At 41.0% G+C, this 21,361-nt stretch overlaps 1 protein-coding gene and 1 long non-coding RNA gene across 4 annotated transcripts; one reads left to right on the top strand and one right to left on the bottom strand.

The window, feature by feature from the left end:
- Window positions 1-965: 965 nt before the first annotated feature.
- LOC105693871 (putative mediator of RNA polymerase II transcription subunit 26) lies at window positions 966-17,935 on the bottom strand. 3 transcript variants are annotated; one of them, XM_048652958.1, is made up of 4 exons: window positions 17,364-17,935; window positions 5,825-5,886; window positions 5,677-5,744; window positions 966-5,596 (listed from the first exon to the last, which is right to left on the bottom strand). In XM_048652958.1, the coding sequence occupies exons 2-4, from the start codon at window positions 5,847-5,849 to the stop codon at window positions 1,547-1,549; spliced, it is 4,143 nt and encodes a 1,380-aa protein (XP_048508915.1). In that variant the 5' UTR covers window positions 5,850-5,886; window positions 17,364-17,935; the 3' UTR covers window positions 966-1,546. The 3 variants fall into 3 exon arrangements, with proteins under 3 accessions (XP_048508915.1, XP_048508914.1, XP_048508916.1); XM_048652957.1 differs by having other exon boundaries at window positions 17,266-17,935; XM_048652959.1 differs by lacking the exon at window positions 17,364-17,935 and adding an exon at window positions 7,117-7,134.
- On the top strand, window positions 8,922-18,062 carry LOC125500345. Its single transcript, XR_007277686.1, has 3 exons — window positions 8,922-12,366; window positions 12,450-16,796; window positions 17,929-18,062. It is a non-coding gene; the product is annotated as an uncharacterized LOC125500345 (long non-coding RNA).
- The last annotated feature ends 3,299 nt before the right edge of the window (window positions 18,063-21,361 follow it).

Here is a 21,361-nt window from a genome sequence, read left to right on the forward strand (position 1 = left end):
ATTTCGAAAGTTACTATAGGTATCACTCGCTGACCTGCATGCTTAGTAGAAGCATAGATAATATAGATATATCAATATATGTATCTATGGTACAGATAAAATGTTTTGTAGTAAATATGTAAGATTATTTCCTTCGGTCTTTTTTCATATTACCCTGCTGAATTTAATAAAAAAGGTTTACCAGAAATTTTCAAATATCCACCCAATTGTCACGTTCGAGTATCTCCGAAATATACTTGCAATAACCGTACTTTCAAACTACCTTCAAACGCAGCTCTATACATACGCATAAGTATATTATATTATACATAATCGTTAATTAATTTTACCGTGTAAATTATAGATTTATGTGTAAAAAAAAAACAAAAAAAAAAAAGGAATTATTCATTGTAACATTAACATTAACAACGTATATTATATACATATACATTATATAAATATATTATTGTATTTAGCCATTATATAATAAAAAATGAGAGAAAAAAAAAAAATATCTATACGTAAAAGCTTTTCCTGTGAACTAATTTTTTGCAAATTGGTAATTAAATTTTACTTTTTGCACGAAAATTTTTATAATACAGGAGTAATGAATCGAAGAATGAATTATATGTAGGTACACGATTTTATGATACTCATTCAATTATTTTTTATTAATTTATTATAATTGTATTATTTACAAAAATTACAAAAACTTTTATATATATGATATACGTATAGTATATCATTTTACAGCGTAATAATGATAGCAATAATAATAAAAATAATAGTAATATACACTATAATAATTAATATGAATCATAAATAAAATTATTAGGTACGTGATTGTGGGTAATACTTGAAAATATATTATTTTCATATATCATAAATCATTATTGCGTAAAAATACAATTATTCAATCGTTTAATTAAATTATCAATGTGAAATAACTATCTAATGTAATCCTAAATGATTATTTATTGGTTTTATTCAACATTTATCCTTAGAAAATTCCATCTACACCACGATAGACGCAATAAGTTACACATATTATTACTATTAAATAGGTACACGATCATGTTTATGAGTTCTGAATATTTTTAGGAAAATAAATATTTTGATTAACACTAACATGTTAAGTATACGTCGATTCTCGACTGTTGAATATTACGTAAATCTCAATTTGTTGGGAAAAAAAAAACTTGACCGCACTATACACACTACATACTTATGAATATAGAATGTGATCATAAATTTTCTCTGCAATCCCCTCAGGATTATTTACCGTATATCCTCATTATCTTATTACACTATCCCCGTAATGCTTTTCTTATATCTTCTTGGAATTTTTCACCTTCTTACAATCTCTTTTTTCTTTCTGTTACATGGAACACTGCGAGACAAGAACACGCTGCATAAAGAGGCTGATTGTGAGCTTGGAAGTGAGTTTCTTGTGCATATAAAAAACGAAAGATTCTAACGCCGCGCAGCGACTTCTATTTCTTTTTAGGTTTCGTTCTTTTTTTTATTTTTCTTCTTCTTCTTAACTGAAAGTCTTAGGCGCTGATATTTACTCATCTTTTTTAGCTAATACTTGGAAAAAAGCTTCAATGGGCAGAGTGGGCTCCTCAGTTGCCATGGCAAAGTGGGGACTGATTACCCTGCTTTCTGTTGCCGGAGAAACTGCTTTGAACATTCCAGGTTCGTATAATTCTGAAGCGGAACTAGTAAGGTTCGCGATTCTTTGGGAAATGTAAGCGTCTTCGGCATCTTCGCCAGGTTCCGCTGTCCAAGATGATATCGTAGGGATTATCGGCTCATTTTGGGCAACGGAATCGTCGTCTTGTAATTGATCTTCTTGCATTCTTCGCGTCGGGGTCGCCACGGTTACTTCCGGTTCCTCTTTTTCCGGAATTTCAAGACCCGCTTTTTCGGAAGCCGCAGAGGTATCCTCGATTCTATTCACGCCGAGAGTTTCACCTTCTTTACCCTGCATCACCTCGTTCGCAGTCATTTCTTTGAAATTCGATATCTCTTTGTCGTCGGTATTCGCACTAGACGTTCCTTCGGTTGGTGTTGCGTTTTTGGGATCCTCTTTCATCTGCGGCGTCGTCATAGACGAATAGAAACTCGTCTCCTCCGCCGTCATTTCTGTGGCCTCTTCCGTCGGCGTTGACGATTCCTGATGATTTCTGTTCCTGTACGACGGTCTCGGTCGCCGAATGGCGGAAGAAAATATATTTTCGGGTCTAGTCGTGCTCTGCTTATTATCTTCGTTGACAACTTTATTTTGCTGGGAATTATTCGTCGGAATTCGGCTTCTGTACAAATTTGAATTGAGTCTTCTTTTCGGTACGAATCTGTTCGGTCTTTCGGTTATTTCTTCGTCGTGTAATTCGGGCCTAGCTGTTGTCGATGTGTACGTTATCGGCCTGTGCGTAACTCTGGACATGTACTTATACCTGCCGGTAGTTTCCCTTATTCCCGAACCCGCGTTCGACGACGAATCGTCCGGTTTCTCCGTCGTGATTCTTCTTCTGCCGGACGACGGAACCGGCGAACTTTCGGTCGTCGATACGTGCGACAATCTGTTCTTGTAGCTCAATCTACTCTTGTAATCCTTTATGCTGAAACGGGGCCTCGTCGCGTTTCCGTATTTAAGGGGTCGGATTCTATGGGACGGTCTGGTTGACGGAGTAATTTCCGAAGTCGTCGGCGGAGCCAACGTCGTAGTCGTCGTTGTGGTGGTCGTCGTAGTGGTGGTGGTAGATGTGGTCGGTGCCGGTTGCGTAGGAATATCTTCATCGTGAGCGGTAACGGGTTCGACGTGATTCTCTTCTTGCATGTTGTTGAAGAGATTTTGCAGCGGAATTTTCGACCCGTCCTCGGTGACGGTGGTCGGTCCGCTGCTCCGTATTTGCTCGTCGAAACTCGTCGCGTCCTCGGGAGCAACAGTTTCGGTCGAAAATTCCAACAGTTGTGCGGAATTCGCGGTCGAGACTTGTTCCATATCTTGACTCGCGAAGGTCTGAGACGGCAGCGATGAGGTGTCGATTTCCTGGGAATCCTTTTTCTTGAAACTTTCCGGATAATTTTCCCATTCCGTCGTATCCTTGTAGATGATTCTGGTGGGCTTCACTATCTCCGTTACAACCTCCGCCTCGAACGGTTCGCCGTGATTCACCCGTTGTCTGTATCCCGTTGGTCGTTTTCTTATGTAATGTCGTTCGCTCGTAGTTTCCTCGGACGACACAGTCGGTTGCGTCGGCCTTACTCTCCTACGTTTCGAAGAGTCACTCTCCAAACTCTGGTACCTCGAGACCGCTTCCGATTGGCGGTTATTACTGGAGCCGGTTGTCGAAGAGCCCTCTTGTTGCGGCGTCGCTGTCGTATACGAGGGTCGTTTTCTCTTCAACTGGGGTTGTCCGGGTCTTCTAGGTCTGGGCCTGATAGTTACTGGAACAGGAAGAGTGGTCACTTCCGGATCCAAAGTGGTCTGGACGGATGCCTCCGTGAGGGAGTGATAAGTGCCGGTTTCCTGAACAGATGCCTCAGTTGGCTGAGCTACGAGTCCCGGTCTGCGTCTCCTGGTCGTTCCTCTCTGAGGGAACTTCGGTCGGTAAGGTCGAACTTCCGCTCCGACTTGAGGTCGTTCTTCCGTTTGGGATTGAGGTGTCTCCGTTTCCCTTATACTCGGCTCGGTCACCGTTGTTTCGAAAGTCTCTTGGGATGGTTTAAAAGTGTGCAGCGGCGTGGTTTGATCCTGATAATTCGAAACTGGTCTGTTGTACTCTTGTTGCTGAATAGCGAATTGCTGCTCGTGAATCCTCTTCTGTTCTTCGATCTGTTCCCTCAGTTCCTCCTGTTTTCTTCGTTCGATCTCTTCCTGCAACTGTTGCTGCTTACGTTGCTCGATCTGTTCCTGCATTTCTTGTTGTTTTCGCAGTTCGAATTCTTCCTGTAATTTTTGTTCCTCCCGTTCCCGTTGTTCCTGTCGTTCCCGCTGCGCCTTCAACCGCTCCTCCGCAAGTTTCTTCTCTTCAGCCTCCTTCTCCTTCTGTTGAAACAGCCTTATTTCCTCCTGTCGTTTTCTGACCTCTTCTTCGTGTTTCCGTTGCTGTTCCTTCTGCCTTTGGAGTTCCTGTTCTTGCAGCCGTTGTCTGTCCTGTTGGACGAGTTGCTGTTGAAGCAAGAATTGCTGTTCGTTAAAATGTTTCAGAGAAATACTCTCGGGAGTTTCGTATTCGGGTTCCGTAGGCGTAGTTTGTTGTTGGTGGTGTTGCACGGAAGATACCGGATTCTCAAATTGCGACTGTATACCGGGTCTAATATAAATAACTTCCGGTTGATTATTGACTTGCGACTGTAGCCCGAAAACTGGGTTCGGTCTAGTTGGTTCCGGTCTGAATTTCGCCGGTGGATTCTTCCTTGGAAGAACCTCATTTATCTCGGTGGTAAACTTCGATTTTTGCTGGGGCCACGTAGTCGTCGGTCGTTGTTCCGCGCCTTGGATAAAATACGTGCCAGGTTGCAGCCCGTGAGACAATCCCTGTGCCTTGATAAGGGATTCCTCGGGACTGCTGTTCGACTCGAACTGTTTGTATTGATCATTTCTCACGCCGGTGGTCTGGGGTGGCGCGAATTTGTTCCCCTCAACTTTTGGCGGACTCGTAGACCCGAATCGATTCGGTGGCATGAAGCTGTCAAACGGAAAAGAGGGCCTGAAATTGAAACCGAAATTCGACGGCGGTGTCGCGTAACTTATCTCATGGCTCTCGTGTACCAAAAACGAGGGATCTCTTTCGTAGGAGCTTTTGAAGGGCGCCGGGTGGTCTACCTGACTGTAAAAATTGCCCGCACCTCCGTTCGCAATTTGAGCACTGTGCGGTTGATTGTGGAATCTGAAGCCACCGGGGCTATCGGGATTTTTATTTTCCTTTCCGAATACACTGGCGTTCTCCAGCCCCGGTGGTTGCAGGTACGATTTAGTGTTGGGAGCTTTTTGAATATCGAATTGCTGCGCCTGGTTGAATCTCTGGGGCTGGACGGACTGCTGAATTCCGTATGTACTCATACCGTTCACGATGAACGGTCTGCCTTTCGAAAATCCGGGAGAGTTGGTGGACGCGGTGAATCCCGATCCCTTGGAAAAGAATGGGGAGGGATTTGCATCCCCTTGATGACTTTGGGAGATAAAACTCGGCTGTCTGAGGAACGCCTCGTTATCCCTGACTATCGTTTTCCGGTGTGGCTCGATCTCGAACCGAAAGGAGTCTCGGGGCGGTGGTACGAGAAAAGAGTAATGCGTCGCCGCAGAAGTCGGCTGTTTCGGGTGTTCTTTCGGTTTTGCTCGCGCCATCGTAGCCGCGTGACCGAAAACGCTGAAACTTCCCAAAATACTGGGCGGATTGTATTCCTGCTTGGACTGCTGCTGGGTGTTCTTCACTTGGTGTGTTTGTTTTTCGGAAGCCGACTGCACGTGCTCCTGAAGTTTTCCGATCGCCGGATGATGGAAAGTTCTGTCGAGATTACCCGACTGATGGGAAACTTTGGTTCCCAAATTTTCGTACCCGGTCAAAGGTCGCCATCCGTTAGCGATCATAGACGATCGCGTTGGAGTCTGAAATTGAATGAAGCGATAAAGAGAATGGGATCGAGAATAATAACACCGGCGTTAACCGGTCGATGTGAATTACTTACTATTTGCGCATCTGAGCGGTCGATCGGGACCGTGATAGCGTGAACGGTACACCAGGTCGTAAGTGCACCTGAATGAATGAAATTTCCAATGAATATTTGTACGAATGGAGAAATGAAAAATCGGTCCGATTAATTGGGAATGGCTTACCAAACAAGACTCGTGCGATAACCATTTTGGTCTGTTACGGCAACATTTACGAATCAGTAGTCCTGAAAGGTGAGAAAAAGGAAGGTGTAATCTTGAGTTAAATCGTGAAACGTGTTTGTTTAACCATAATGCAATTATCGCGGCAAAGCTTGGTACAAACGCCTCAATAAACAGGTTTGTATATCATTAATTAAGTAGCACTGTACGGAATTCGACGGCGCAGTGTACAAGCGGAACGTCAATCCGACGAATTCACATGTACAAAGTTTAGTTTCCCACTCCCCGACTTCAATTATGGTTTCGGTATACATGTGTATGTATATAGTAAATATTTGTTTGCAAATTAATCAAAACACGGCTAATATACTGCGACGAGTTCTTCGCTGTGAACGATACGACATTGGCGCGAGTTCGCATGTTTTACATTTTTTTTAAGGGTGTATTCGTAATGACTAACTTTTAATTAATTCTAAACTCGCACTTTCCTAATTTAGTAATGGAACCGTCGAATGTATACGGCCTGAAGATGGTCGTTAGCGACGCTAAAATGGTGCAGCGTTATAATTATAAGCATCATTCTATTCCGGAATTCCGCCTCAACATACGCGTTAACTCCCTTGTTAGTCATTATATTACACGCGTGTATTTAATAACGTGCAAGCTTCACCGCTAAATATCAAACGATACCCCGCTGATTCCATTGAATATTAATATCCGAAATTTTATCACCGCGCGACGATCAGTTGACATTTAAAGTGAATTCGTGGTTTACATTTTTTTCATATGAAATTTATGTTAATCGGTTAATTTATCCTTTCTATATTTTCGGTCGGTAGATTCATATTCCTGGAGTCAACACTCGTCAAAATACACCAAGATACTACATGAAATTCATTTCTGATTTCGGGTCCGAAAATCGAAAAAATTCAAGGGGGTACTCCTCGGATTTTCATCTCAGGAATCCGAATCTGCTAATTAAATTGATCTATCCGTCGAAATGACGGAGTTTTCCGTCATTCCTCGCTCATTTTGATCGCTCCCTTACACAATTTTTTCTCCAAAGAAAGTTATCAGCTCTTACTCATACTTGCTTTTCCTCCCATTTTATTTTTTCCTCGAATGTTTCCTTTTTTTTTGTTCGTGCTATTGAAGTATTTCAATTTCGGGTCGCCCGCATTATACCTATACGATAAGTTAGCAGTTGGAGAGCCGCGGTGCATTTTTCCTCTGAAAGTTTTCGCTTATTTTTTAATATGAGAGACTTAAAGTAGCGAAAAAGTTTCGTAATATACCGTAAAGGATGATTGGTCTGCGTCATTTGATCGATTTCAGGGAACAGAGACGCTTTTAAACGCGGGCGCGCTACCGCGTTGCTCTTCTTTCCATTAAAACGAAACCTTTATTCAACGCGAGATACTTCAGACTTTTGTACAAGCGTTATTAAAAGTGGCACAGTTTTCACCATTTAAAGTTTTCTCTATACCGCAATATTTTAGAACACGCGCGCATCACTTTATAACAGCTCCCACCTTACGCCGACGATGGTTCCTCTAAAATTCAAACCAAAAAAAAAAAAAAAACATACATTCTCAGTTTTGATCGACCGATTCGCGTTGCTGTATTTCGAATTTCGTATCGTCGTCGTCACGGTCGTTTTTCCAACGTATATTAATCAGGTAAAGCTGCCCAGCGTGATCGTGCGATCGAAAATCTAATAAAGTTTGCATGATGGGATGTTCGTCCCTAATTCTTGATTAAACAAGGCTGGCTCGTAACCACGTGATAATTTATTTCCTTCACACTCTGTTGGAGCCGAGTGCGATCGCTATGGAGCGAGTAGAAAATTATTAGAATAATAAACCGCGTCGATTTACCTTGACGTTAATTATTCACAAGCATTGTACGGTATATCTCGAGAAAAATCGATAAATTTTAATTGCAAATGCGGCGGCAACCCGTATCGATACGCCCGACGAAAGTGAATCGTAATTGTGGAGGATTCGAATCGGTGGTGAAAAAAAGCTGTGCGAGAATCGATTCGTTAATTATAATTATAAATCTATGGCTTTTCATTCCGATGGAGTACTCGCTCGGTGTCTTGCGAAGACGTGACTCCGGTCAGGTGTACCGGGTTGACCTATAAATGCGGGTATTATAATGCCGAGAATAAAGAAAGTAAGTGTTATCGCCACCGGACTGTATCGTGTGCAGTTTACTACGAGTCGTAAGTCACGCGGGTAGAAAAAAAGAAAGAAAAAAAAAAAACACAGATCTGAATAAAAAATAATTCTACAAAATTACTTGGGATTATATTACAAATATAAAGAGGAAGAAATGGTCAAGCTCTGATTACCGCAGCCTTCGCCTTTCGCTTTCTTAGTTCAGCACGCGATGAGCTAGACAGCTATTATAGATCTAACTCCGTGGGATGGACGGTAAAGGCTAATTGGCAATTAATTTGAATCGAACCGTTCCCAGCTCAAACTAATCATATAATACACCACTTTCAGCTGTACATTCGGAGGGTCCGTGCAAGGGTGACGACCGATATCTTCTCGGAGTCTCGGATTATGTTTCTTTGTAAAAATCGCTAGGTGCATTTTTCATTTTCATAGGATAAAAAAAAAATAAAAAAATAAAAAATAACGCGACGATCAGGTTGTCGAGTAACGGCGGTCTAGAAATCGCTCTCAAATTTGGCCTTAGAAATTTCGTTCTTTCTCGAATGAAACGATTGCGATAACCAACAGTAGATTGCGGCAAGCCGCGGAACGTTGAACGATTTAAACGAACGAACAAACAACAATTCTACAAAGCTATAAATTCCGCGGTATAAGCAGATTGTACGGTAATCGAAGCTGAACGACGTGCAGCCGGTGATTTCGCGAAGGAATCATTTCTGCGAAACGAAATTACAATCGCAGCTCATCGCGAATATACGTACATACCTATATATAAATGCACGTGTGATACGAACCCGTGACGACTCCGTCGGAAAACAAACGCGTGTGTAAAATTACGCGGAAAAAAAAAAAAAAAATTAGGCTAATAACCCGCTCTTTGATAATACACGGTGTAGGTAGGTAGGTACGTACGTAGTAAAATATATCATGAATTTTATGTAACTAAATTACGTAATAATCCGTAAGTACACAAGAGTACGCGATCTACGCAGTACTTTCTTTTGCTCTCACGCACTATGCGCGGTATTGTATGTTATACGTGAATCTAATAGGACGTATAATTTATTTTGTTGAAAAGAAGTTTGTAATTTATCGCGTGTGTATACGTGTTAGCGTAATGCCAACTAATTTTTTGAAAACTGCGTAAATATATGTATATATATAACATCGTAATCAAATATACGGTACGCGCACGAAGCGATCATTAATTTAAAAAGAAGAGCGACAAAAGCTGGCCCGTTCGGCGACCGGCTCATCACGGATTTGAAATCGAATCGACATGAATTTCATTCTACGTTCCATATAAATCCTATTGAAATGCACGGTGGACAAGTGCCAGATAGAATTAGTGATTTAGAAATCGAGGACAGTCCCGTGCAGCAATTAACGAACGCTTGTAATAAATAAATGTATGTACGTATGAACGTTTTTCTTCGAGGTTCTCACGTGGATCGAAATGACGGGTATTTTTCGTTGGAAAATGAAGCGGAAGAAAAAAGATCGATCGATTGCCGTGTATATCCGAAACAATCGCGAGAAGCAAGCTCCCGCCGAGAACTAGTCGGATCTAATCTACGTTAGAAAACTTTCCGGGAGGGGGTAAAAATAACAATCGGGTGTATTTTGTATAAAAATTATTAACGCGCTACGACCCCGCCGACGTGCTAAAAACGCCGTTAAAAAATTTTACCGTCCAAAATTACGTTCCCTCTAAACTCGGAATGGGAAATTAGTCCGGCGTAATATGGTTATACGACGTGTGCGCGTGTGCGTGTGAGTTTTAACTGACTTGCGCGGCGTGAAAATGCAGGAGGATAAAAAACGTGAAAAACAAAAGTAATAGGAAATTGAACGCTGAAATTGACCGTCGGAAATTTCGCAGCTAATAACGTTACCTTGACGGGACGGGAATCGCACGCGCTGTCTTCGTCTGCCATAATTTAACCGGGTGTAATTGCCGGTCTCCGTATAAACGTACGTACCTATTCTTTGGCAATAACCGGTCGTTACGACGTTTCTTGGCGCGGACCTATCTATAATATCTTGTTCGGAGATGTACTTGATGTTGATACGTATTTCGCGAAGTCGAGACGCGGTTTTCTAATACAACAATCGTCGTCGTCGTCGTCGTCGTCGTCGGCATCCGGAGCAGGATCATGTAGCTCTAATACTGCACGAGTTTGCAACATCTCATTTAATATGTGCTGCTTTACAATTTACATGCTGCATGTATCACGATTATGAGACGAGGGCATGTCGGATGTGCGTATCAAATGAGAAATATCATATTCATACAGAGAAATTGGGTCAGTCGGAAGGACCAGCGAATTGTGTATTTTTCACCCGAACGAAGTCTCTTTCGAAAGGTGTAATTCTTGCGAAAATCATTGCGAACGTTTAGCTCTCGCGTGTACGATACGCTTGTCGGGGACGTGTGAAAAATTGAAGATTACCATTTCGTTAATTTACATTCCATAAAATTTCATATGGCGTTATTCTATCGGTTTTAATTTCTCATTTGTAATGCGAAGCGTGAAGTCCATATCATGCGGGATATGGGCGGAGATGCTTCCGAGCATACGTAAAAACCTATTCATATAAAGGGAAAGTGAAGAATTATAAACTATTAGATGGTAATGTGCAGGCGGGGTTGATCATCGGCCTTTTTTTTTTTCCTCGTCAATTTTCGTCTTCCCACGCGATACTTGAATTTTTTTCGAATATAAATCACCCGTCGGTTCGCCCGTTAATTTGGTTAATTTTCGGTTTTCCGAATCGCGACGCTACGAAATCCTGAAATTTTTTCCTTCGTACAATTACCTATAAATTTTCTCGGCGAAACTATCTTCAATCTAGAGATGGCAACGCGCGTGTCGAGACATCGAACTTTAACCATCGTTGTTACGATACCGACTTGGGCAATTCGACTGCAGAACGTTGTTTCAACGATGGAAATATATTACGTCAGGCATATTAACGTCGTTATTGTTTCACATTTGTGCGTCTTTTGCATGTCAATGTGGGGTGCAGCGTTATGGGGGTACCTGAGAGCTCCGCACCGCTGGCAGGCGTACGGTCGAGCTGTATTTGGTGTAATTAGCAAAACTCCGTACAATTAAATACGCTACCAGATCCGATCTAAGAAATAAAATCTCTCCGAGAGATCTATGTAAACGCGGAGAAAGAGTTGCTCGTTCGTTTTATCCGCCTTCGCTTTCGTTCACAGTTGCTACGCCGGTTTTTCAACACACGCGTATATTAATTAAAAGGCAAATACGACATCACCGCGACATTTTTCACTTTTTCTAATCCTGAAAATTAATTTTCCCTCATCCCTAAATTTTTTTTTTTCATTTCACTTCGACGCAAAAAGAAGAAAAGACAAATATGTTCCGCCGCTTCGCCCGATAATTCATGATCGCTTCGGCCGCGGGGGGATGTTCTTTTATTTTCTCGTAACTCTGCACGAGGGGTGAGAAGTTATTCTTCCGTTTTTTGTCTTATGGTGTTTTTACCCCGGGTAGTAAATTACAGCGTGATTGATCGTATGGAAGGTTGATTAATTGTCTCGATTTTTTTTTTTATCCAAGTTACTACTCTTTTTTTTTTTTTTCTTCTCTTATTCTCAATTTAAACTATTGTGCAACGCGTCCTATATTCGCGAGATATGATGGTTGACGGGAAATTTTATTTCCAGCTTCAACGATCTCGTCGACAACTAGCGAATAAATTTGTTCCGCACCCATTACTTTCGCGCGTGAAGTAAGTACGGTGTACCCTGTACACCCGTGCACTCGCGGGCTGGTTGGAGAAAATCAAATTTTTCTTCTACGTCGTCCTACTCGGCGATGCCGAAGGCCTTTTTCTCCGAGCATATTTTCGTATCAGTCGAGCAGAGAGAAGAAGAAACGTTACGTACGTACGTACAGTCGATGCGAAATATCGGGACTCCGAGATTGCCTGCAGTGCCACTCGATTCGTTTCTGATTTTCTTGTATTTCATTTCCCATTATTACACCCGTTTTCTCATCTCTCGATTCTTAACGGTTCGGTAAATTGATCGGAATTCGCGTGTTCCGCAAATTTCTTTGAGTAAAATTGAAAGAAATTCGTGTTTTTTTTTTCAACATCGCGTTCTTAGACGTGTATTTTTTATTTCAACCTCTCGTTCCAGTAATTTCAATTACGCTTACCAATCAAATCTCCGCTCAACGAGTATATCGGGATGCGCGTGTAATAGGTGCCTGTATGCACACGTGTGCGGAGGTATAAATCTTCGTGCATAAAAGCGGCCGGTGAACAGATATAAAAATATGTGCGACGAGTAAATGTATCGTTGATAAATGCACCGCGCTATCTGTACGTATTTTATTTATATACGCGGTTTGTAAATTGAGCGGGTATATATATATATATATATATATATAAATATATATATACAGGAGATTTAAAATCCCAGTTGCAACTCTGGTGCGCGCCCGGTGCATGCCGCTGCTACTGCAGTCGCGGATTGTCAACATTTTTCCTTCTTTGCTCACGCCGGGTCCGTACCGGGTGGAATACGCGGACTGCGTCACGTTGGAAAAGAGAAAAATTGCACCGACTACCTACCAGCAGCAGCCGGAGCTCTAGAAATCTATATAGTACCTTCCTCGAATCAGAGCGAGAATGTGGAAAATCCTGAAACGTTCCAATCCTGTTATAAACCAGCTACCAACATATGCACCCGCTTTCCCTGCGCTTCACTGTACAATCTGCATTATATTTTCAGAATAATAATACTCGATTTTCATCCCAACAAAATTCTCTACCCTCTAGATTTTTTTTCTACCCTGCATTCTTACCTCTGAATTGTTAGCGATATCGATCTGGATTATCTGCTAACCGACCGGGGAGAACGAACGAAAATAAGAAAAAAATTCTCGCAATTTTTTTTTCTTCAGATTTTTAATTATCTTTAGTGCGATTTGTACAGGCTGCAGAAATGTACGCGTAATAATATTCACTAGAAAGGCGCGGTATTCAGTTCAACTCCGCTTCGAGAATTCCCACAGTTTTTTTTCAAGGAATTTCCAACCGGTTATAATTTGAAAATGCATTTCGTGAACGATGAAGTGTTTTTTTTTTTTTTTTCTTTTTTTTTCATTCACATCGTAAAGAATAGTATCGATTTTAAAAAAACTTGATTCCGAATTCGCACGTACGCGGGAATCTTACGGGATGCACGGGGTTTGGATTTATCCGGGAAAATTATTTCCGCGGAAGAACGAGATCTCACGAAACGCGGAAAATCGTTCAGTTTCCGACCATAAAAATAAACTATTACACGGAATAGTGCGAAAGTAACTTCGAGAAACGTGTTTCGTTTCTATGAAAACTTTTATGTACACGTATATATATATACCGTAGAGAGAGTGTGTAAGGTTTATGATTGAAGTAATAAGACGTATCATTTGTTTATTTTCTTTTCCATTCTTCCATCTTTACGTTAGTCGTTGGAGGAGATGCGATATCCGCATTTTATCGGGTCTCCTCTTTTTTCGCTCTAAACACGCAATTTTTCCTTTTTTCTTTTTTTCGCGCAGCGTACGCGAAATGAATGATAAACGATACGTCGTCGCGCGCAGGGAATAGCCCCTCTTTTAGCTGCAGCAGTTTCCATATACCTATGCGGAAAATATAATCACAGAAAAACACAGAACCCTACGGGTATATCGGGACGTTTTACGAAATACACTTACACACGCATGTTTTATACCGTGCCAATGCTCACCGCGATTTTACACCCGAATGGTCATTCGTGCAGCCCGCAGAAGTTGGAATTGGCGATGGATGAAAGGAAAACTAGACACCCGCCTGTGCAGGTGTACAGGTGTATACGCGTATATGGGATATTTTTATTTCGTAATTTTTTTTATTTTTTCAAATATTCGTACAGATGCGCCTAGTAGTCTGAAAATTTCTAATTTCGCGAAGATTTCGCTGTAAAAAATCGGCACGTTACGAATATATCACCTCGTGATGCAGATACCGTAGACGCGGTGAAATCGGTGAATAAAAAATCGCTCGTAAAATATTAAACGAGATAGAGAATAATAATTTGAACGTCACCTGTATGCGAGTATATATATATTTTTGAAACGCTGAAAAATCTTCCACTCGCGAATGATTGGAAATTACCGCATCCGTTCCAGGTTCTATACACATCGGGTGCAGGTTATCGTTTCATCCAATTTTTAATTAGGAGATGTATAATAATAATCTTGATTTATTGCGTCCGGTTTCCTATGATTATGTCGATAATTTGAAACGATCTACGGTGTCTATCGGTGCATATAGTGTACCAATTTATCAACGTATTTATTTTTTCTCTCATTTCACGTCTTCCTGTCCCTCGATTCGCTCGGCGTTATTATCTTCATCTACACTGCATATTTGCGGAGTCTCGGCTTTCGCCCGCAAGGATATTTCTTTCTTATTTTCCTTGGGTTATTTTATTTTTGTTATTGTTTTTTTGCTTTTTTAACTGCGACTAAAACCGCAGAATGCAGAATGCATCTAACTGTAAGCCTCGTACACGATATACGTAAGTACGTACGTAACGCACACGGTGTATCTGAAGTACCGTAATCTCTATACGCTGCGCTCGGTCAGATCGATTTATTTCTTGATCTTTCACGTCGGGACACAGCTGTGATCAGGAGAATTTGAATACCACGTACAGCAACGCGAACTTTTTAATTAAAGGTACTACATTATTTGAGTGGGAAGATCGAACGCGAATAAAAAATGAAAACGCCTGCTCTCGCTTGGTGATTTCTAGTTGCGACGGCGACTGGACCAACGACAATAATAATTGAAGCGGAGATTTTTTCCTATAGATTCGACGTCACCTTCGCTTATTCTTGTTAGCGTAAAATTGGACGGAATTGCAAATTTTCTCAGTGCAGTCGCAATGAGCTTTTTATCAGCTTCTCAGAGGGATAATAACATCGTTATCGCTCGTCTCCAGTCAGGATAATCGGGGTAATAAAAAGTTTTCAATGCGGTTAAAATTTCGCGAATCGATTACGGATTGAACTTGAAGGTACGGGTAATAAGGTGGTGTAGATAGCCAGTAGGAAAACTTTACTCAATCGACGAAAACGCGGAAGTCGTATTGCTCGCGACGCGACTCGTTCCTCATATTTTTTTCACTCGAATTTCCGGCTACAGATAATCGCCGAATTTGGTAGGACGAAGTCGTCCCCTCAGAATCATCGAAAATTATGCTAAACGGTCGGCCCCGGCTGAAAATATTAACTCACAACACAAAACATCATCGCCAAACTTTCATTCCGATAATAAAACGGATTCGAGGCGATCGCGTAGGTATCGCTCGGCCTCAGGGAAACTGAAGCTGTTCACGCCCCATTTTGCCGAGTGAGAACAAGTGTAACGAATAACGAAACCTATTTGCGTATAACGCGGCAAACGTCGCCTTATAAACGCTTGAGGACACGCCATTAATATTCTAAACACGCTAGTGAAACTGTTCGATATGAATATATCTATCTCATTCGGTGAATCGATTTTCATCGAGCAAAAAGCATTGGAAGAGAAAAAAGAAAAAAAAAAATCAATCTTTCAACGCAGATACGGGATAAAACCGAACGGTTGAATTAATTGAGACGTTAATATCCGTTGATTTTCTGCGACGGTGTTGGTAAATTGCAGTTTGAACAGAGGATAATCCAGCGACGCCCATTTCGCCCAGCGAACGCGGCAGCGGGATGATGTATATTTTGTACGTACAGCGAGAGAGGTAATTAGTGCGGTAAATTGGAACTGGGAACAGGTAACAGGTGACAAGTGTAAGAGGTAACAGGTTATTTTAACCAACTGGTAATTGTGCGCAACGATTCTGTAAATCTATTTTGAAATCCGCGTTATTTTTCCCACGACAACAATTATTCTACCGCGATGAAGAGGCGGGCGTAATGAATGGTTGAAATTCTATTCGAGCGAAAGGTACGCTAGTTTTTTTGTCCGACGATTAACTAATTCAGTTACCGTATTTTTTGAAATAGTGATATTATTTTTAACGCAATTATACGCTGATATTGGATAACGGACGATTTTAAACAGCGGTGTACGCGAACGTAGACATATTTGACATATTTATAACTCATCGACTTTCTAAGCGACATCGATTAATTTGAAAGTTTTCCGTCTAGTAATTCCTACCGGGTCATAAATTTGGGACTGATTTATATGTACGTGAGACTTTCGTTTTCAAAGTTATGGCGAATTTTTGAATTTCGCCAACAAACTTGAATTCATTGGAATGCCATTTTCGAGACAAAATCGCCCACGATTTTTTGACCCGTAATTGCGAACCGTCGATTCGTACACCTGTGCAAACCGGAAGTCCGCACGTCGATCGCTGTTGTACGTAGTTTTCTTTTTTCCATGGTCATCTAGGTTGCCACTTGCTTCGAAGTGTTACAGTTTTCGCGCGCGCTCGCGCGCGCGCCCATTCCTCACGAATGGTTTATATTATAATGATATTCCGTCTGCGATCGGTTCTTCCATCGGTACAAAAAATAAAGGAAACAATTATTTTCGGTCTTGTGCGAGCAACACCGCGGATGTATACTCGACCCGGCTATCGATTTGAGATTTTTTCTCGCCACTCATTTTCCGCAAGACTGACAACGAATGCGGGACGCTGGACCGAAAGAGAGAAAACAGAAGAGGAAACGAATGAAAAAAACGAAAAGAGGAACGAGCTGGGAACTTCTGACTGAGTAAATTGTATACCGATGAAAACGACAGTAGAAAAATAAAAATTCAACGAATCACACCTGACCGAGAATAAAGAGCCGAGTATTTTTAGGAGCGTATATACATTTTTTTCTACTTTCCGCGGTAAAAGCGCGCCAAATAATTTCACCCGCATGCGACCGCGCCAATTATTATTCTCGGCACGGTGGTCTGGACCTTGATTTCTTTTCCCTGTGTTCTATTCATTTTGTACACGTTTTTGCTTCTTTTTTTTTTTGTCTAGCACTGGGCCAAACTTCTTACTACTCAACACCGCAAACGAGCCATAGCTCGCTCTACACGATTTCTCAAAGTCAAGGCCACGTGGTGCTCGAAATAATGGATAGTAAATTGGATCGAAATTATATATGAGAAGAAACTTGCGTTCAAAAAAATAATTGTTCGAAGATTTTTTTGATTTTTATTTTTTTTGCATTTTTATATACTACTCACTTTTGTTACGTCGAAAGACCGGTAATATTCGCACTTGATAACGTGAGAGAATATTGAAGAAAAAACACTTTTTATCAGAATTTATGTGCGATTTGTACCTTGTTTTTGAATTTCTCTTGTAACGAAATAACAGGGAATAAATAACAACAATTATTCTGGGAGAGAAGTTGTAACACTTAGTCGATAAATACTGAGGATGAAATTCGATTTATAGTTTGAGTAGCGCGCCAGTTCGTCGAATACTGTGTCCGGTCGTTCAACGGGCTTTACGGTGTCCCTCTTCATTTCCTCCTCCTTCCCCCCACTGACCCCCCGGTGTCTCTTGGGCCCCCCATCAACCTAGAGAATCCAGAAGAAAGTAGGCACGCGGCGAGATCCCCCATCTTACCTTACCTTACTTTACATTATATTGCATTGCTTCAACTTACCTTGATTCGCCTGCAATATACGAAGAAAGAATATCCACTCTGCCTTAATATACCGCGAGAGATTTGGATCTGAAATTTTGTTAATCCATATCGCTCCGCCCGACTTTTGAACAAAACCAGTCGACTGATATTTTTTTACTTACGAAACCTTCGGCCGGTCGACGTTAATTTTTTATTTCTTTCTCGTCGCGTTATATCTAAAAGCCATTAATTCATTTGATGTCTCAAATTTCAGCTTCTTCTACCTAATGGTCCACCTGGATCGTCGAAGTCACGCCCGACTTAAATGCAAAGATATGGATCATCCCGTTAATCACGATTGCTCAATTTCGTTCGCATTCGAATCCAGATAAGTGCGAATATCAAGGTCTGATGTAACTCGTTCGGATGCCACTTCACCTCGATTTGAAATTGGGAGTTTCTCTTCGAATCCCAAGATTAGGTCAATCCGTATGAGTTTATTATCGGTTACTCAACTCTAAGCTTAATTTTTTCAAGATGTTATAATATTTTTATGAATCCGTAACTGATAGACCACATCGATAATCGATTTATTGGTAAAGTTTTACAGGTAAAATCTTACACAATATAAATATAAAAAATAAAGAAAAAAAAACCAGACGCCCGTACACCTTGTGACATAATTACGTTCGATAGAGAAGAAAAATATCCGAAGGAAAGTAGTTTACGACTCTTGGTATAGCACAGAGACAACTACGGTCAACGCTGTTTTACAAAATACTTATACCCATAATTAAATTCTGCGTAATAAATTAATCTCGAAGATGCAGCAATTTGCTTTCTAACCGCTCGAAGATGTGTACAGGTAAATTTGCTTCGCGTGGGCCTGATTTCTTCTCCTCCTGTATACGTGATATATTGTCACGAGATTATTGTCCGATCGTTGAAGGAATTTAATTATTTTTGAAAAAAAAACTCGCGATCAAACGGAGAATTTTCGTTCCACGTAAGAACCACATGGACGTTCGGTTTATCGTGACATGTGGAGCAGATAATTGGGTCAATTCGAAAAACAGGAAATCGTCTCCGAACGGAGCGGATAATCACGGGTATTTGACCTCTTCCGGTAAATCTAATAACCATATCTCCCGTCAAAAGAAAGCAAAAAAAAGGTGATGACAAAAATGTTGTTCCGATATATCTGAAAATCAAAAGTAAAAGCGAGTTCATTGAAATTTTCGTTGAACATGTTATAAATTTACTCTCAATTAACTTTCGCCAAGTTCTGCATCAAGACCGGCGCTTGATCCGTGAAACAATCGCATTACTAAATTTCACGCCTACGAGATTATAATAGTTTATATTAGCCAGACGCGTATTTCTCCATATTATACATGGGAACCGATACGATGATGTTACTTTTTATGTTAGCCATTAAGAATACTCTCGGTTTATATTAGTTACAATTAGCGATTAGAATCGTTGCGCGTTATACTCGCGATATAATTAATTAATGAAATTTTTTATGGGACAACGCGAGTCGTTCGTCGAACTTTCTTCGAAGAATGCCATTCTATGCCTCTGTAATAGACGAAACACGAAAACGGCACACTTGCAGCTAACCATCGACGATAATCGATTCACGGTAGACGACAGAGCTGCATCAAATGCCGTTGTAATTATCATTCATTTTACAAGGTGTACGCCCGATAGAAAATGAACTTTTGCAATTTAACTTTGCTAGGGGAATACGGGCAGATGTTCAGCAGGTACAGAAATATCTGATACAATCGAGAGACGGAGACGTTCAATGAAAACGACTGGATCGCGTATAAGCTCAACTTCTGCAGCAAATGGAGCTGTCAAAGTGGCAGGAATAATATCGGTGTCATGGAAAGTTTAAAAGCAAGATGTCGTCTTCGAATTTGTATGGGTCATACAAATACATCACATCTGCTGCAGGCCCGTCCGATTGTATTTCCATATTTCCGAACCGTACAGACACATGTAGTTTGTAACGATGTACGTTCACCGACGTAACGAGGTGAGGTACTTTTATACGCTCATCTATTAATCAAAACTGTTTAGAAACTCCGTCTATTTCAGCTACATCCGTCACGAAGAAAGAGGATACTAAAAATTAGTGAAATAAAAATGACTTCGTACCGAAATGTAAGAGGGAACTTTTCACCCGGCCAGAACCGTCCTCCGATACCACCGGGTAAAATTCTATTTCGCGGGGTAGATTCGAACACGAGGAAAAAACGACGTTCCAATATAGGTATAAATTATTTTTTGGTCGTGTTTGGCCGGTACGCGACTCTCACCTTTTCGTACGTGACCGAAACGTCGGTCTAGGTACGAGAATAGAACGTCTCAGAAAAGAGACTGACGAATAACCAGCAGTCACCGATTGTCACGTACACACGAGGCGGAAAGCTCCGCTGCATTTGAGCTTGGAAATCCGTTTGCCAAAGGGGATTCCGATAAACGAATTGCTCACAATTTTCTCTCGCTAAGAACGAAAGGGATCGAGCGGTAATTATCCGAGATTTGACACCAGGTACGAGACCCAAGATAACGTTTTTCAAAAATCATCCATCTCCGCGATTTCGTTTCAGTTTTCTCGTTTTTTTTTTTTCCATTTTTCCATAAAAACGTGAACATGACGTACAATCGTTACGACGATTTTTCACTCGCTCGCAGAGATACGGCCTTGCCAGAGGCTAAATTGTCGGTCGGATGATACCGAACTAGAATGAAGCATGCAAGAAACTTGTATAGTATATAAAAAGTGACCGTAGATGACCTAAATAACGTAGTTTGTTAGGGAAAAGTGCAGAGCTCTGACTGGTTCGGTTGTTTCAACCGGAAAAAAAAAAAAAACACCTGGGGAAACGAAACCTTTCTTGTGCACGCAGCTGATTGATCGACGGCAGAAAACAAACGCTACGCGACGTTTAAAAGCTGTACGACCTTAATCCTTGATTACATTACCTTCGCTTTCTTTCACGCACGACGGAAGCGGATCAAAGCTTTAATTAGAGTATAATGGTATCTTCAAATTTTAGCGAATTCCGTCTGATCCGATCCAGAATCGATAATCCAAGTGAAAATATACGACCGCCGATGTTTGAGGAGGAATAATTTTACCAGCTGCAGTTCGGAGAGTCACATCAGATGCAACGACGAGGAATAAACTAGAATTTTTATTCGTCCCAGTTCGAGTCTCCTTCCTTGCTAAGAATTATAATATGATTGATGTTGGGTTTTATCGCATTCTTAGACGTGAGCTCTATTCATTCTTTGCCGTAATTTGTCTCTTCGAAACGGTATTGTAAAACCGGATGAGAAATTACATCGTTTAGATATTAAGTAAAATAGCATCAGTTCTAGCTTTATCATTGCCTCCGAAATCAAGATCTTAAAATGTCCGAGTTTAAAATTACCCTCCTCGGTATTTCAGTCAGATCGTACCTCATTTTACCTCGTTCAATTCATGCTTCAATTATCAACGGAATATTAGATACGAAATAAATTAATGATGGGCACGCGTGATAAATTTGGGTCAACATCGACAGAGTTTGAACTTTTCCTTGCTGAGAGCCGTAAACCTCACGGTTTTTTTTTTTTTCTTTTCTTTTCTTTTCTTCTTCTTTCTGCATTCAACGTTAACATACGGGGTATACGTAGACTGTTGCGGATTG

Source organism: Athalia rosae, chromosome 3, assembly GCF_917208135.1.
Source record: "Athalia rosae chromosome 3, iyAthRosa1.1, whole genome shotgun sequence".
Classification (NCBI taxonomy): Eukaryota; Metazoa; Arthropoda; class Insecta; order Hymenoptera; family Athaliidae; genus Athalia; species Athalia rosae.